This window comes from Amblyomma maculatum, chromosome 4 (assembly GCF_055883805.1).
Source record: "Amblyomma maculatum isolate TAMU_Amacu chromosome 4, ASM5588380v1, whole genome shotgun sequence".
Lineage (NCBI taxonomy): Eukaryota > Metazoa > Arthropoda > Arachnida > Ixodida > Ixodidae > Amblyomma > Amblyomma maculatum.
The window spans coordinates 87183552-87202662 of NC_139347.1; the positions used below are offsets into that span (position 1 = coordinate 87183552).

The following is a 19111-nucleotide window of genomic DNA, read 5'->3' on the forward strand; positions in this document are numbered from 1 at the left end:
CATTGTACCAAGGAATCCTTGATTGTCGACATCATACGGGATTCATATTCAAGAAACCACCAGATAAATTGTGTCTACAAGATCTCAGCATGACAAAAGCCTCATTATGGCCTGTAAGAATGCGGAGCAAGTTAATTGTTCTTAAAAGAAACTTAGGGTATCAACCAAAATCGAACCTGTCTCCCTTGGGTCGCGATTCAGACACACTATACATAGACTTGGTTAAAGGGAGGCATTATGCCCATAACTCATAAGGCAAAACTTTTGACTGCCGAATTTTCTGTCTACTTCAAGGGCGCCATTTTTATTTTAATATTTGAAAGCGTTCCTTGCAACATGCAGCCGGATATTACACCCGACCCGCGATGATCGCCTCGTATGAGCAGTGGGAAGCCGAAGAGGGCTCACCTCACATCCCTGCAGTCGGCCGCGCGGGTCTGCTCGCTGAGCCGCGCTGTCTCCCGGACAAAGTGGTCGATCAGGGCTTGGCCACGCAGTTCCGCGCCCCAGCAGCTAGGCAGGAATTCGCTGTCGTCCATGGACGCCACTACTGCGGAGGACGGAGCCAGCATATATACTAAGCGGCCGCGACTAGCAATCAGTTCCATCTTATCTCTCGCCGTAAAAGAAGGTGACTCTCTCGCTCACGGTTCCTCGGCGCGCTGGCGCTAACCTGTGTCAGCACTCTACGTGCAGTGAAGGGTCAGCTGAGGGCATATGCAGCAGGTTGTGAGAGCGACATTCGCCTTCACTGCGATTACGGAAAAGGTCTAATGAGATCTTTTCGGGCTGAATGGCAACGGCGTTGCTGAGTGTGGTGTGCTCATGTCGAGCCTGGCTCAGATGAGCTTGGGGGAGCGAGATTCCGTTCTCTCAATGGTATGGTCCTCTGTGCAGCGTCACGTGGCGACAGATAGCGGAAATATTGTAAAAACGAATAAGAGCGCATTTAAAAGCCTTTCGTACTCATTGCTTCTAAGGCGCAATGGATTGACACTACTTACCTGAGCACTGAGCGAATAAAATAGCCGCAAAACCAGCCGTGAACAGAGCCACGAGGTGACGGCATGACAATGGTAACACTAATCAATTAGCTTCACCGTAATCATTTTCTGCCTTCAGTGAGTGTATGTTACCTATAGGTTGCGTTCAGAGACACCTCTCGGCAACAATCGCTGTTTAACCCGCTGGGAGGCAACCAGTGAGGAGAAAGACGTTGCGGGACCCTACCGTTGAGGAGACGGAATTAAGCGTTTGTGCTACCGCTGCCTGCGCGAGGCTTCTCCTTTCATTACGTCTCTGTACCGAGTTGCAATGCGTCTGAGACCTCAGTGACGTCGCAGTCACGTGTCTTCTCGACGCTTTTGTGTTGGTCCGAGCAACTAGCGATGAAAGAAGGTAAATTAAGCCGGGAAGTTTTACCCTCAGAGCGGGATTCGAACTCACGCCTCTTCTAGACGCAGTCGAGATCATGCTTGCTTGACGAGTTAAATCAAGACAGGCACCACCGCATTGTGAATTTCCTTACTGCCTTATTGACGCATGCACAATATAACTCCCGAATTGTCAGCGACTGCAACGAAGATAATCTACGAGATATCGAAACGTACAATGACGAACGCTAACTAACGAAATGTGGCTAAAACTAAATTAGATGTATTAGTGAAAGACGCTCTAGCACAGGACTGCACCCTTTACATATAGTCAGAAAACTTGAAGCATAACCTTTAAAAAATTGCGGATACCCTTAAGCTCCACCTCTAAGGCTCAAGCACATCATCGTTAGCATGGTACACGCGCTTTGCTATTAGTTTAATCAAATATTGCTTAATATGTGCCCTTATTTACTCACACATACTGATTAGCATGCAATATGCTAATCCATATATTATGTGCAAGATCACCCGGCATAGATATACTTTAGATATACTAGGAGAGGCGTGTCTGACTCGGGTCTAGAGCTCAGGAGCCTAATCCACTAGTATGGATTTTCACCTCAACTTCTCGCCTCAAAGGAGCTACCCGAGTTGGCAGCTCCTGTCAGCTCGGCCGCTTCACGTGATCTTGTGACGTCACACAACCCGGCAACAAATCCATGCCCGGTATTTTTACCTGCCAACTACCATCTGACCAAAGGGATGGTCGTGTTATTCACTCAAAGCATCAGGGCCGACATAACGCCGACGTCAGACTTTAGTAAGAACTGGCCTTTGACGTTATTGTTTTAACAGAAGCGAACAGGCCAGAAAGCAAGGTATGCACGATGTTCCACCACACGCTTTTGCTTTGTGCCATATAACGATATCAGCTCAATACTATCTAATGACATGTGCACTATTTTTAGGCACCTGAGAAAAAAAAAAGCGGGGAGTTTTTCTTTGAGGTTTCTCGTAAAATAACTCAAACGAACGCACTATATATATCCATGAAGTCTAAATCGCCTCATCCGATTATATATGGTAAGTGGAGTGCACGGTTAAATGAAGAAGTTCGTTTAGACTTTTAATTTCTTGAAAGTGGGGTTTACAGCCCGTTTGCAACCAGGAAAAAGTGAAACAAAGATCGAGAATTCTTGTGACACCAGAAGCAACGACATAGCCTTTCCCCCCGGACAATTGAACACTGGAACTCAATTCCTGCCACAACGCGATCTCTTTCATTGCGCACATATTTAACAGCCATTGATGCCACATGATTTTTTAAATAATTGCTTTGTTTATTCTGTGTAGCTTCATTTTCTTTTACATTTCACAGCGTCTGTACCATATCTTATCCACTGCGTGTGTTAACATGTTAAGTTTGTTTTGAACCTTGCCATTTTAGTATGTATTCTTCTTAACCCCACTCCTGCAACAGCCCCAGCAGGGGCTGCAGTATGTTTAAATAAATAAATAAATATAAATAAATGTGGTCCCGGTTGTTGCATCTCAGATGTGCTCCGCCTGTGTTTAACACTTTGGCTACCGCTTGAGACAGCCGTGCAGGATTTGTGAAAGATGCTGTGCTCAAGAGTTTGCCTGGTGGCAACAAATTTACTAACACGATTGTGTTTATGCTAATAAGTATATGCGAGGTAATATAGATACAAATTAAAATATTAGTAATTAAGCGAGTGTCAAAGTGGACGTACGCGAAGGAGTATCCTTAAGGAGAGCCAGCTAATGAGCCATTAACTTTGTAGCATGTTACCCTCAATTAAAGGTAAGTGTTCCTCTGAACCAACTGGCGCAACCTGTTCCGTCTGTCATGTGCCACCGCTGCCCTGCCACCGCTAGCAGCGGCTGAGGGGCTGAATGGGATGCCAAAAGAGCAGGTGCAGGTCGGAAATTTATAGTGCGGCGAAAGCAACGTGAAGCTTGCATGCTTGATCACAAAAAAAGCTGGTGGGCCTTATGTAATACCCCTAACGAGGTCATTAAGGTATTAAAATGAAATGAAATGATCCGACACGCTTAGAATGATACGCTGAAAGGGCGAAGTGTGTGGGTAGCTGCGGTTAGCGTCCACCTATAGACCTTTGCAACGTAGGCACCCTGGGCGTCTCTATAATGCTCGCTGGGCTGTTGTGTGCGCCTGACGTCAGTTCAGGATCATGCGCACATAACAGATAGTTGTGCTCCTACTGTAGTCCCACCAATTCGAAAGGAGAGGAGGGGTTGGTTAAGAGAATAGTGTGATAGCAGGGTGCAAATGTGCACGCTCAGAGTGATTGATCGCAGCATTCCGCGCGTGCGCATTGTCGCCCAGCTATTAGGGAGATAGGGTGCGTGCCTCGACGGGCAGCGCCGCGCTTTCAAGGTGGAGACACTGCTATCTCTAGAAACATGTTGGGTCCCACTCTCCCGCTCGTCTGCATTGAGCACAATGCATGCGGTGTCGGACGGTTTCGACATTAAACTGCCACTGTGGCGAAGAATTCTGCAAGTTTTGTGTTCTGCCAAGACTGGGTGATGCCGGAGACTATTGCAGAAGTGAATCAGAGTTGACTTATTTTCCAGATGCAGCAAAGCCACACCCCTCCATCCTTCCGTTTACAATTAAAGGCGGAAAATCGAAGAAATGAAGTAGTACGTATACGTTGTGCCCACAGAATCAGTAAAAATCGTCGGGAATGTTTTAATTTGTGCACGCGTGTCACAATTTTTTTTCCTTTGTGATCACGCAGCAGGGATGGGATTTATATGCCTGACGGAAGAATCTCATGACCGAAGCAAGCTTTTCGTTCGTAGCCAAATTTCCATTTTGATTGATTGTATCGGGCAGCACGTCCTCAGCGGCTTTTGCTAATTTACGCTTCTGTTAGTGTAAATTACCGCTGATCGGTTTTCACGTTTGCTTCGATATTGATCTTATCGCTGTTAAGACTTAATGTAATATACTTATGCGCCGTTGTGGCTGTGTATATTTCAAGAGACGCCCACTGAATGCGCCTGTCCGGCAGGCTCTGGATCGCTGACAGTTTCGTTTAAATCAGCTTAAACTGAATAGACGTAAGCCGCCTTTTCCCGAACTGACATAGAAAAGCGGGTTATTTCCCAAAACTCGACAACTTGTCTTCACAGAAAGGAAGATAAAAGGAATTCCAGAACTTGACCGATTTCGAGAAAATGTTTTCTGCTCCACATTCCTGGAGTGACTGGTTAAAATGGTTTGGATTTTTCATGTTTTATTTTTGCAAATTGCGCAGATTTTTTAGGTGCCTATTACAGAGCGGAACTTTTCTTTTCTTTTTTTTTTTTTGTTTTAAGCGAATAGATATGTTGGATTAATGCGTTAGAGACTATTCTCGGAGAATAAATATGGCAATCATATCTGGTTCATAAGTTATCTCGGCGCTTTTTCAACTCGTACTGTTTATATATTGTTCGTAAAGAAGAAATTTCTGTCGTCATTAAAATGGGTTGTCTTGGTTTCCACGCTGTATTGAGCCAGAGGATGATAATCACGTGGTCTGCTTTCTTATGGCAGCTATGGAACTTCTAAACATTCACGGTAGCCGTGACATAGTTTCCGCGACGCCCATTCGCGATTTCATGTTTGTGGCCTACATGCAGCTGATAAGACTACATGGCCGGCTGACAGTACTGGCATCCTTCGTTAACTGCTAATTTTTACCCAGAACTAAACAGTCGGGCTTTGATATGCCAAGAATACTGGGCTTTCTTGGCTAAAACCGAATATATGAAAAACTGAATTCAACTTAATTTTACCGACCCCGTGTTTCATCCTAAACGTCCAATACTTAGTTATAAAGCGTATGATATCGATGAAAGCTAATGGTTGTTGGCCATAATGAACGTTGATTTCATCAGGTCTTTTTAGTTAATCAGTCGCTGGTAATAATTTTCACCTTGTTTTTCTTCTTGATTTGTAGTAAACAAACATAACCCTTAGATAAGCATTATGTTCGAGTAACACGGCATTTAATTAAAAAGCAGCAAGGCGTCATTGCACCGTATTATCAACCAACCCCTATAGTAAACTGTATTTATTTGCATGGGAAAGAAATTCAAAGAAAATTAATCTAGAAAAATAACTGCGCAAAAATGATTACTATTGGCAGCTGATCTTTCTTGCTACCAATATATCCCCGCAGAAATTGCCTTGCGTAAAGTGTACACTTTCGTAGAGCGAGTGTAGTATTACCATGTAAATTTCGAACACGTTTATGCTCTACATTGTGAATACTAAGAATAAAATAGCCTTGGTCAGTTTTCCGTGCAGCCATCACACTGCGGAGCATATCTGATCGCGATAGCCTGTCGATTTAATTCCAGTCGCATCGACCCCACTGAGCACAACACGGGCCGCGGACTACCATGTCAAATTACTACCACGAAGAAATCAAAATACATGCTGTCTTTTGTTCGGTTGCGTTATTGCGATGACAACACCACCGCAAGAGCCCACGCCGCAGCTCTGCTTGCTGCAGGCAACTGTCGAGTGGGACCCAACATGCCCCCGGGACGGGAGCACGGGATAGTACAAATAGAGTCCCCACCCAGAAAGCGGAGGAGAGGGGACCCTATTAGTTAGGGGAATAGGGTAATAGTGCAGCTAGAGTGTGCATGCTCAGAGTGATTACCGCGCCCTCGCCCTTTCATACAGTACAGTGTGCCCCGCCGGGGTGGTGCAGTGGTAAGACGCCCGACTACTGTCCGGAATACCCGGTTTCGAACCCGACCTCGGCGGCTGCGTTTCGATGGAGGCGAAACGAAGAGGCGTCCGTGTGCTGTGCGATGTCAGCGCACCTTAATGATCCCCAGGTGGTCGAAATTACTCCGCAGCCCTCCACTACAGCCCCTCTTTCTCTCTTTCCACCTTAACTCCCACATTCCTCCCTTCCCTTACAGCGCGGTTCAGGTGTCCACAGACACAAGTGTGACAGATACTGCGCCTTTCCCTTCCTGTGAGCCAATTATTATTATTATTATTATTATTATTATTATTATTATTATTATTATTATTATTATTATTATTATTATTATTATTATTATTATTATTATTATTATTATTATTATTATTTCTAGTTCACTGTAACACAGTCACAGGCTATTATAACACCCATGCATACGTGTAGTTGAACAGAAAATGCAGTTGCCGAGTTGCTTTCTATTTTTCGAGCAGCACTCGAACTGTGCGGCCAAAGACGACATGAACCTGCTTACGTAATTTTCCTCAAGATCGTAAATTCAAGAAGGAGTGGAATCGCAAATCTTCGTGTTGGTAAGTCAGTTACAGATATCGTGAATATTTAAAGCAGCGTGAAAAGAACGGGGACGAAGAATACGCAAACGACATGACTACTACTTTTGTTTTTGTATTTTTTTAATCGCCACTGTTTACCTGCGCTGCTTCAAGTTCCTGCGTAATCAAGGTTAGCACCGAAAAACTTCGAACCAAGGCTTTGACAGTTTTTTGTATGCATTTCGGCTCCAATTGATTGATATAGTGCATCACTAGGCAGCAGAGACCTTTACTGATGTAAATTGTGCATTGCCCTTGATGGCAACATTTTTTTTTTTTTTTATCGGCGACCACTGCTGCAAATACCATAAGGAACTTTGTAAGAAATGGGATGTTTCCCGCGCGATTCCTCGTGTGCAATATGCTTGCAGGCAGTAGCTACCAACGTTTATACATATACTTATATCTATAAACGTTGGTAGCTACGGCATGCGCACTGAATTCGCAGCATGTGCTGAATTTTACTGCGAAGTGGGGCGACACCCCAAACCAGTAGTAGTAGCCTTTGTGGTAGCCAGGAGGTTGTAGCTATTCTTGTTATAAAACCGGAATCGCTCCTATTATAAAGCGATCTCTGCGGAAAATAAAGGGCTTGTTCACGAACTACGGCATTCAATATCTGTGCCTACCAGAAGTGCTCCAAAAGAAACTAGCATGGGCTGAAATGAGCCCTGCACACCCTCACTGCCACATTCCAGACTTCGATTCTATGCATTTTACTTTTCTAGGCAGCAAAGTGGCGAGATGTATATGCTGAAGTTGGGTGAAAAGCGAAACCACTGAATACAAGGTCCGCGTACGCTTACAATGGCGTGAAAGTGCCCTTCATACTGAAATTGGGGCGTCCACAAGTACCAGGAACAGGATAATGGACATTTGCATCGGGCGAGGAAGTCGCCGAAATTTCTCCTCTCTAGACAATCGGAAACAGGTTTCGCTTTAGCTTTCACAGTGCTTGTGCGGGGTGCGCCCGACTGTCTAGTGAACAATATGGCAGCGCCCAGGGAGCGATTAGAGCCCTCTCATTCAAGCTGGGCACCTTCTCTCCGTGCCTTAAATGACTGAATGCTTCCTGACCAGCCAATCCTGTGTCGGGTTTCTACGGTGACAACAAAGCCTGCGTTGAGAGTTTTCTCGACAAAATAGCGCGCCCTTAAATTATTTTAATGCAGTATCTGTCCGCACAGCGCTGCCGCCGCCTAGTCGGATCAATTTTCTAGTAGCAATATTGGATTCTGGTGGAGCCCTTATAAGTAGTGGAACTTTCCACACGTTTCATTTCAAAAACTCACTCTTCCTCTCGAATAACCAGCGCGAGGCTACTATTGATTTACCACAATTTCCCAAGAACAAGAAGCTTGCGACCGACTTATCCATGTGACCTTTTGCGTGCTCAGGACTTTCCGCGCGGAACTGCTACCAAAGCAGGATGTTCCCGATGCACCAGCTAGTTTCACCTCGCAAGTACCATGCAATGGCTAAAGTCGGATTCTGTGCAGGAGATCTCACACGTGATACCTGCTAAGCCGCCAGTTTGCGAATGCACACCAATGAAGAGGAAACGAGCAGAGGTAAGCAGATTAGAATATGTTTTTCTAAAGGTGGCATAAAAAATAATAAACTGCAACTAAAATAAATTAAACGGCGGGACATCAGTCTCAGCAGCGCGGTAGCCGACCGAGTTGATATCGAGGCATGGAAGGGAATGTGGACCAGCAGTAACGTTCGGTCGCCCTCGTCAGTGGACGCAATAAATCTGTATTTTAGTGTACAAAGCGTATAAATCGTGCCTCGTTAATACGACCCCCGTTAATATGGACGACTCGAATTATGGACAGTTTTTCTGGGGACCAAACTTTTTCCATGCATTGACGTCTCGTTAATATGGAAACTCGCTGTCCGGACAATGGACAAGCAGAAAACGCACACATACCATTAGGGTCCATGCATTTTTTGTTGCGTTAATATGGACAGTCCTGAAAACCAAATCGTTACGCTGCTTCAAAGATAATGTGTCTTCTAGATTTTGTTGACAGGCACCGTATGAACGGAGCTCTAATGCCTAATTGATTGCTTGTGGTTTCATATTTTACACTGCGAAGTTGCCCAGTCGATGCATGTTACGATTTATTGTATTGCATGAATTCACTTGAACAAAAATCTGACAGCAGCTTAGGCCTTGTAGAATTTTGGATTCACCAGCATTCAGCCGACAGAATGTTGACACTTAGCAGGGTTTCGTGGGAGATGAAAAGTAGATGTCAGGTAATTTATTAATGAAATGCCATCGAGAATCAAATGCAAATGCATCAGAATACTTTCAATTGAATCGCATTGTAAGCATAACAGCGACCCGGATAATGTTCTTGTAGCTCCTAATGCCAACATCGCTGACCTACACTATGCTGTAAAGCGGACCTTATCCTTAGCGCTTTTTCTAATTGTTTTTCTCATAAAAAAAAAATCCAATTCGTTATTATGGACGACTCGCTTTATGGACACTCTTGTGCGGAGACCAAAGTGTCCATATTAACGAGGCACGACTATTCGACCTATTCTTGAGTACGCCTCAATATGCCTGCACACACACAAAAAAAAAAAAAAAAAACACACAAAAAAAACAACACAATTAGAAAGCATTCAAAGAAAATCGGTTAGATTTGTATTTAACTGCTATAGCTGTCAAGTATCTCCCAATAAACATAGCAAACTTGGAGATACTAAACTTGAGACAGTATAGGTACAGACTAGATGCATTTGCTTTAACATGATATACTGGCGATATTAATATAGTTTCTAGGTCTAATAATAATCTAATAATAATAAATAGTTGAAAGAGTTTTCTTGCAGAACCAACGTATTTAAATGCATCGCTGATTTTGTTTCACGGACAGTAAGTGAGTGGAATGCGCAAGGCCATGTCTGCCCGTTTTCTTGCTCATTGTTGTTTTCCGCAGATTGCGTTCCCTGCTCAAGCGATCAAACATCCTTGGTGTATTTGATCATATCATAGAGACTTAATTTGATGTCGTTTCTGCGTCTTGTTATCTATGTTGAGTTTTATTTTCCGTCCACATTTTTACTTATTGATTTTTCCCTCCATTACTTTTATTCCTGGTTCCCTATTGGTGCAATTGCCTACCGAAATTGCGCTGATCGAGAGGTGAATGCTTCATTGTGCTAGGTTCGCACCCGTTCTGAGCTAAATTATTCATTGTGGTCGTTGTGTCGCTGTTCGTTATTTGAATTCACGTAATGTTTTTCCTGCTGTTTACTTGTTGATGTGTTTATTGTTCTGCCGCCACGCCGCGGTGGAGCACCAGGGCTCGACATGACCGCAGGCGGTTGTGTTTCGATGGAGGCGAAAAGGAGTGGCGTCCATGTGCTATGTGATGTCAGGGTTCAGTGCACGTTAAAAAACCCCAAGTGGTCGAAATTTCCACAGCTCTCTACTAAGGCGTCTCTTATAGACGCCTTAGTAGAGGCTTTGGGACATTAAATCCTACAAATAAAAGCAATCTAACCATTGTTTCGCCCACTTTTGCCACAGACCTAAGAGTGAGGCAGGCAGTGTCTTATAAATTAATAATAGTACGTCACATCTGTCTTTAACGAAATATATGCCACTCCCATTAGGGTGTGTGTGAGTGCACAAAGCGCTTGAAAAGTCTAGCAGATTCTTCTGCTGGGGTTGCATAGGAGTACAATTACTTATTGTAGTGCGCATGATCCTGATTGGACTAGGTTAAAGCCCCTGCATCGACTAGGCCACCCCCGCCTTTCCTAGTGCTGCGAACAGCTTGCGAGACTTTTGCATCGGGCGAGGGAGTAGTAGAATTTCCTGCTTTCTGGACAGTCGCAAAGCGCTTTCGCTGCAGCGTGCTTGAGAGGGATGCACCCGGCTGTCCAGTGAACAAATGACAGCGCCGGGAGAGCCCACAATGTAGAAGCCTTAAGTGGCCCCAACCTTGGCTTTGTTGAGCAGTTTTCTTTTGTTGCTACATGTGCTTCCAAAGAGGGTGGCAAATTTGATTCTTCTCAACGCCGTGCGCGGGGAGAGGGGGGCTTTGATAGAGTGAACGCTTCTGCGATTTGGTAATACATAGTCGACGTAACGGTGAAAATTTAGTATAAGCATAGTACTATGGTATCAGCGAAAAGCGAAAGTGGATATCAACAAAAGTCTAAGTGCGATGTCATGCAAAATAGTCGATGCCTGTCTTTATCTTTCCTTTCATACTCCTCTTATCGGCTGTATACAATCACGCTGTCATTGTTGATCTTAAAGTAATTATAGTTGGAGCGGAAATACTGCTGGACTGGAGTGTAAACATTCAAGCTCTGGCCCTCAAGAAAAGTTAGTTATATCAAACATTATTATAGATACGATTATAAAGTGATAATAAACCGAATACAGTCAGCAATCTTCCTTGTTTTTTTAGTTCATGCCTGTCTAACCTTAGAAATTGGAGTTGGTAAGCTATACCACCATTTTCCAGTAAACTGATTGAAAAATTAATTGTCATTCGTCTAACAAATTATCTTCTTAAATTTGATCTCTTAACTCCCCACCAATTTGGATTCAGGCCGAATTACTCCACCGAACTTACATTAATAGAATTCACTGACCAAATTAAGCATTTTCTTGATCGTGGTTTCTTTGTTGGCGCACTTTTTATTGATTTAACAAAAGCGTTTGAAACAATTACCCATAACATTCTCTTTCAAAAATTGGAATGCCTTGGTGTTTGTGGTTCTACACTTAGCCTAATTCGTAGTTATCTCACTGACAGACTTCAAGTTGTTGAATTTGGTGGCAATACGCCTGCCCGGGAGGTTTTCGGCCCCATGGGAAAGAGTTATTTTACAAAAACTTGAGGCATGTGTTCACTGAAAGGGAGGTGAAAGGAATTCCAGAACCGTTGACATAAATTATTGGTGCATATAGCCGGTGTGGAGGAAATGCTTTCTTCGTGGATTGACTGGGTTATTAGGGGTTGGATTTTTTTTTTCTGCGAATATATATTTTCGACGAATGTGTACCTGGATTTCTTCCGCCAATGAACGTGGCAATCTGTGGTGGAAAGGTTATCGCGGCATGATAGACCTTGAAGCTGTGCTTGTAGGAGAAATTTCTGTCGTCATTGAAATGGGCTGTATTGGTTTCCACGCTGTAATGAGCCAGAGGGTGGGCATCACGTGGCAGGCATTTTTATGGCAGCTATGAAACTGTCCAATCATCTCGGTAGCCATGACATATTTTCCGCGACGCCTATTCGCGATTTCATGTTTGTGGCCTACATGCAGCTGATAAGCATATCGACCGGTTGAAAGAGACTTCCTTTGCTAATTGTCAACTTTCACTGAGCGTTAACTCGCGCTAAACCATCAGCGAGCTCTGCATTTCGAGAATACTGAGCTTTCTTGGCTAAAATTGAATATGAGAACTGAATTCGGTTTAGTTTTATCGTCCCTATGGTTTCAACAGAAACGTCCGTCCAGTCATAAAGCCAATGATATTGATGGAAGCTAATATTTTTTGGTAATAATGAACGTTGATTTGAACAGGTTTTATAGACAATCAGTCGCTAGTAATAATTTTCACCTCGTTTTTCTTTCTTATTGTGGACTGTAGATAAAATATAAGCCTTAGATGAAATTTCTGTTCGAGTAAATCGACTTTTAATTACAAAGTAGCAAGGCGTCATCGCATCGTATTGTCAAGCTACCTCTACAGTAAATTGTATTAATTATTTATATGCTGAAGATGATTAAATGAAAACTCCGCAAAAAAAGGTTATTATTCGCAGCTAATATTTCCTGCTACTGATATTCCAGTGGAAATTGCCTTGCGTAAAGTGTACACTTTCATAGAGCGAGTGTAGTATTACCCTATAAAGTTCGAACACCTTTATGCTCTACATTGTGAAAGGGGGAAAAAAGTCACCGTGGTCAATTTTCAGGACAGCCAGCACACCGATAGCTATAGCTTGTTGATTTAATTCCAGTCACATCGACCCCATTGAGCCACAAGGAAAACAAAATACATGCTGTCTTTTTCATCTTCATTCGCGTGCAGTTACAAGACCACCAGAGAAAGCCCACGCCGCAGCACTGCTCGCTGTCGAGTGGGACCCAATATGCCCCCGCGAGGACGTCCTCGCTCTGAAAGCGGAGACGAAGTCATCGAGGCACCCTAGTTTTTCCGAGCTCCATCTGGTAAGCTTTGCATTCAGATGAAGTTTCAAGATTTTATGCTTGAACAGACCTGCGTTTATAGGTTAATAGGTATCTTTTTAAAGGAAACTTAAGCGGAAGTGTGGTTCTACATAAGGTTATCCAAAGAGCGGATGAATGACCACTTATATTTACTTGATATTTTTATATCCCATCGTCCGATGGCTACAGTGAGATTGCAATTGCTTTTTTCCTTCCTCAAATCCAGGGCAGCAATAATTCACAATGCATTCAGAGCAAATGTATTTGTCGAACTGCAGAAGTTCCTATAAGTTTCATAAATAACAAAGGTCAAAGAAGCACAAAAACTCCAAACGTCTGGCAACAATGGATCTTTTCCAGTAACGCACCCCTCTTACAGCCGCCAGGCGAAATACGTTTGAGGGAAAGGGTTACCCAGATATTGTGTAGAAATCCGTTTCTAAATAGTGGCGTGGGCTTATTTTCGAAGGAGTTAACTGAAGGATTGGTACGCACAGGCCAAAGCCTGTGCCTGTGCGCGTGTGTCATTTGTGAACATAAACAATCCCCCCCCCCCCCCTCCCTCTTAAACCATAGCAAGAGGAAGCCGGCGAACCTGGCTGTCTCCACTTGAGGCGAGCTGGGGGAAGAGGGGACAACACAATCGACTTGAGTTGAGTGGACTCGACCCTACCACGTTTACATGAGCATGAAGTAGATGACACCTGATTCCTTTTTTTCCCCTGTGAATCTCTAGCGTTTTCATACACTGGCGACTCGCAGAGGTCGCGCGACTCGATTCGTCACTGAGGGGGAAACCCGAACAATTTGCATTTGTTTGGATCTCTCCCTCCGTGACAAATCAATCGCGTGACGTCCCACTGTGTCCTGATTCAAGTGGACCACGTTTACGTGCTTTCTAGCTGCCGCGGGGTCGAGCTAAGTCAAACCAGCCCCCGGCTACCGGCGCCGGAATTGACTCGTCTCGACCTTTCGACTTCTCGCCCGGACCCAATACCCTGTACCCTACATGTGCCCTGTAACCGGTCTTTGACCCGATAACTCAACTCAACCCGCTTCTGTCGGGTCCATGTAAACGCCGCTAATGCGGCTATTCCGAAAGCAGCACGTCGCGTCAATGAAGCGAGGGACGTCGTAAAAGCAAATGCAGCAAACTCATTCCCCTATTTGCGCATGGCGTCCCACCGGCGAAAATGGCAGCCACTGAGACTTCGCGTATGCGCAGTAGAACTACTTGAAAAAGGTCCATGAAATTCTCTTTGGGCATTTTTTAAGCCTCGTCCACATATTCGTTTGTTCGAGTTAGGCGTATACAGAAAACACAGGGTAAAGCTGTCCATGAGCAAAATCATTGCGCATAGTGCGGGAGCATTTCATTCTTTGTTCAAAACTAGACTGTGCTGCATCGAGGCGAGGTTCAGGCCTACATCTATAACAATATATACACGCTATAATCAATGTATACACGCGGGGTCCCAATGAGATATTATACGCAATGCTTCTACACCGTCCGTAAAGACTTAGGCTCTATTCCACTAACGCCTGCCTGGTTCTAGGAAAAGTAACGTTGCCGCGAACCATTCAAATCTTTATTTGTTCTTTTTTGACAGCCGCCGGCATGCGGCCTTATCACTGTGATTCCAGCGCTCGAATCGATTCTGTATTCTTTGTTTGTACATGCTCATTGTCCCGAGACGCAGCCTTGTCATTTTCTTTGTCGCGCAAGAGGCATGTACAGCCCCGTCCACTTCTAGCTATAACAAGGTCCCTGCTTTCAAATCGTCATTGCGTCCGACCCCGCCACGCAGTAATCTAAAGTGGCTGGCCATGTGAAACAGCACATCCGTGTCTCTGTGTGCTTGCATCGCTTTGCATCGATATCTGCCTGCGTCAGATACAATGTTGCTTTAAAAGCAGTGACCCTGTTCTAGCTAGAAGTGGACGACCCTGTACCTCGAAGATTCAACCCACTTGCGTCTCTTTCTACACTGTTCCAGGTTATGCTAGTCACCGTTTGTGGCGTTATCTAGATATTTCTTCGCCGTCTATGAACTGAGCGTTGACGGGTGCGATAGCCTACGGGCAATTTCAGTTCGACGACCAGAGAGCACGTTTGTTGCTATCGTCACCACCGAGTTGCTTAGTTCTTTTGCGGGTGCATGAGTTGATTTCAGTGTCTTCTCTTTTGATGCCTACGGCCTTGTCACCACCACGTGACAATATAGTGGGAGTATGACAGCTTAGCTCTGTACTTCAGCATGACATATATTAAGGACGGAGCCGCCAGCTATTGTAAAATAGGTACCCCTTCCACATGTTCGATAACGGCAATTGCTCCAATATTCGGTGGTTGCTTTGCGCACCCGTTCGTTGTGTGCATGGAATCGACGCATGCGATGGAGTTGGAGCGCTCCTACCAAACTATGATCCGCAATTTGAAAGCAAGCCTTCAAACCCCAACTTGGCCAGCTAAATATATTATAAGTGTTTTACAAAAGAAACTCAAAGATCTCATTTGTATGGAAGAAAAGACGTTTTTGTTGATGATGATGATTGTGATGTCCTCAGTAATAATGGCACATACTCCCGGCGGGGTATTGGCCATGGTGCATTGCAGATAGAAATGCCTCGCGGACAAGGAGTGGAGTATTTTGATAATTATGAGTGTTAAACTAGAATTAAAAAAAAAGTCAAAAGGAAAAAAAATTGAATTTTCATTTTGAGGAATCGGCATGATTGAATTATATAGCCATAAAGAAAATCGCACACTGGTGTCAGGGCGTATTCCTTGGCTCTTAGCCCAAATAAAAGGCGAATCGGAATAGACGGAGGAAGTCCTAGACGAGCGACGGTAGTCTCCAAGTAAATTCATTTACTACGGAGGGAAGCGAACCGCCGGCAGGAAAGGAAAAAGTTATCTAAGAAGTCTAAATTTCTCGACAAGACAGGCAAAGGTTGTTCATAGATAACACCGAACGGCATAAATATAAGTCGCGGTATTCTGCAGCGAAAGATTGCCACGGGCACCTCAAATTGCCTTGAGCTGCACACCCGCACACTCCAAGGCCATTTCAGGTGTTGGTAATCCGCTGCAGCAAGGGAAGGCATGGCACAGGTAGTAGAGACGTTGGAAACGCTGAAATGTTGTAGTCATGTATACAGTATTTGGGAAGAGCGGCACAATATGTCCACCAAAGGCGCACTTTGCTGAAAAAAAAATCAGCCCTCTCATTAGGTGTAACACCACAGTGCTCAGTATCCCAGTGAAAGCGAACTTCTTTAATACGAGGTGGAATAAAAAATAATTAAGGGAATGGCATAGCGGAGTATACCACTTTTCGAGCGCTGTCAAGGCGGAAAGACTGCTTGAAATTATACTAGCCTATAAATATTACAGGGAATCTTTTTTAACGCCAACTAAATCGCCAGAAACTGGGCAAGGAAAATACGGGTCTAGTCAGGGACCCGAAATATTCCAATTCACAGTCCAGGAGTTTGTGCCGATAGCTACCATTTCATTTTGCGGGAAGGCATCTGCAAAAACGGCAATATGGTTAGAAACGTTTTCTAGATACTCTTCTATAAGCCCGTTTAGTACATTGGCAGGCAAATTCTTTGCATACCCTAAAAGAATGTCGTCGAATGAGAATGCAGTATCAAACCACCGAAGGTTAACTTGTACTAAAGAATTTAATGAAACGGAAATTTTTGACAACAGGAAATTAGTGAACACAATCTGAGGGAGCTTATAGGACAAATACTATTACCAAAGAACTGAGTTGGGTTCGTTGCAAATACGGGGTTAGCCAATCCAGGAGCAGGCTTCGAAGGCCTTAAAAGCTTCGCTCAATGAAAAACTGAAATCGCGAATTTAGATCAGGTATCCGCGCCTCCAAGTACAGCACGACATTAGCCGTTGTTTAGGCAGACCTAAGCAAAGCGCGTCGCTTCAAAAGAAGCAGGGGTTCATACTTGTACCTTGGACACCAAAAAAATAAAAAAAAATAAAACAAAGCTAAATTCAAGTATTGGCTGAACAAGAGCAGAGTGTCCTGACGCATACTTTTTTTGTTGTTGTTGTTGTTGCTGATCCTCACCAACTGACCAAAGGCACGCTCACCTTAAAAAAATGCTTCTAAGTTGGGGCGGCTAGTCTAACTGCGGGCCGTACATTATACCCAAGCATTTAACAGAATCAACTTGAGGGTTTAGGTCAGAATGACATGCGGGTTTAGGTCTCTGCCTCTGGAGAGTAGCATTGCTATTAAAGTCCGGAGTGATGTTGCAACTAGTGAAATCAGCCTAAAAGCTACATATATCTCGAGTCACATTTAACCGTAAACCTTGTTGACTTGGAAGAATGTTTACAATAGCTTCCAGAGCCATATCATAGTCTGTGATTATTTTTGTTCTCATCTTAAGTTAGTCTCCTGTATACATAATATGCTATTGGGGGAAAGGAGCCTAAACAATCTTTTAATTGTGCCGTTGTACTTGTTAAGAAATCCGCGACAGTTCTAATGAATGAGGAACGCCATGTTTAGGAAGTTATAATTTGATTAAAATTTTAGTTTGTGATTCGTCTGGACCAGTTATCAGGCTTTTATCTCTCTCTCTCTCTTTTTACGTTCAAAATAGCTATTCCGTCGCTGCAACAGCGGCGGAGAAGGAGGGGTTGTATTCACTGCCGGCTCACAGGTACTGGAAGGTCCACGGATAAAACGCGAATGAGCGTATTTGAGGCTTCTCTTGTTGGATAGAAGGCATGGACTGCTGCCTGAGAGACCGGCGGGCGCTCTTTCTGCGATGGCCGCGAAGCTTTCGCTGTGCCTACCTGGACCAAGGTTGGTCCTACCCGATGCCTGGGCAGAGGCCAGGTCCTGTTCTGGTGCGCCGCCCCAAAACTCCACAACATTGGAGTAGTTTGGTTTAGCAGTGAATATGAAAATATTCTGTGCAACAAGGTCAACGATGTGCCTCTTTAAATTCTATATTTTCCTTTGCTTTTATTGTAATAATTTCTTTCTTTCTTTCAAGCCTCCCGAGCAGCTACGTTTGCCCGTGGCGTCATCCTCCTGTCCCTGCAACTGCTGCATCATGAGTGGACAGCCGACTTTAACCTCCGTAAAGCTCCCCCGGGGCCAATCCAAAGTGACGTCACCATACATTCCCTTACCAGAGGGTATAATACTACCGTGGATGCACCATCGAATGAGTGGGTTTGAGAGCAGCCGGGCAGAGAGCATGCTGAGCAACTCGTATTTTTTCATGATCCAGGTCAGTAGATACTTATCTGCCTGATGTTATCGTAATTATGACAGCAAACTTTTGTTGCTTATTCCTTGCCCACCACGTGTGAAATATTTTGACGTGGTCGATGGCATACCGTCTGGTCAGGAATCATGGCTTGATGAGTTTCACTGGTTACTGACCATGGTCAAACAAAAATGATGTCCCGGGAGCGCTACGGCTCACCTGTTCACAATGAGCAATGGGTTGGATATCCCGGGCGTTTTGTAGCGGTTAGTATCGTCCTTACAGATTTCACATAGATAGAGTGCAATGTGCTATAATTATTGTTTATTCTGTTAGGCGTAGTCTGGGTGATAAGTCACTAAAGATTTCGGTGGGCTGATGCATTCTTTTTCGTTGTCATTATATCTGCTTCGTCCCAGTTAATTTCATGGCCAGTCTCCTGCGCATGCTCCGCGATTCCCTTCGTTGTCACTTTTACTCTACGTACATCGTACTGATGATCCTTCAGGCGTCTCGTAAAATCTTTTGTTTCACCTATATAAACTAATGAACAGTCTGCGCAGGCAATTTTGTAAACCACGCCGTGAAACTTGGCACGAGGTAGCAGGTCTTTCACGTTTACAGCTCATTTCTTATCTTGCTTGTTGGGACATGTGCGACATATGGATGCCGTGCTCGCAGAACATCCGTACCAGCGACTCGGTGATCCCTGCTACATACGGGACAGGGGCTCGTTTCGGTTTCGGTGCGTTATCCCTTTCGTCTTCCCTGGCAGTAGGCTTCTTCGATGGAGTCAACCTTCTTCGCGTGTTCCGAATGAAGAAAAGCGGATAGGCATTTTCTTTTTCAAGTCATTTTCCATGGTCTTCAACTCGTGGTTTAGGGCTGC

At 44.3% G+C, this 19111-nt stretch overlaps 1 protein-coding gene across 2 annotated transcripts in view; it reads right to left on the reverse strand.

The window, feature by feature from the left end:
• The window catches only part of KFase (kynurenine formamidase), a 43863-nt gene that overhangs the window by 6691 nt on the left and 18061 nt on the right, over positions 1-19111 (reverse strand). The window contains exon 2 of one of the 2 annotated variants that reach the window (XM_084602106.1): positions 409-547. In XM_084602106.1, coding sequence (XP_084458232.1) covers positions 409-547 — 139 coding nt within the window. Of the gene's footprint in view, positions 1-408; positions 551-19111 lie in introns of both variants that reach the window. The other variant, XM_084602105.1, reaches the window with a different exon arrangement.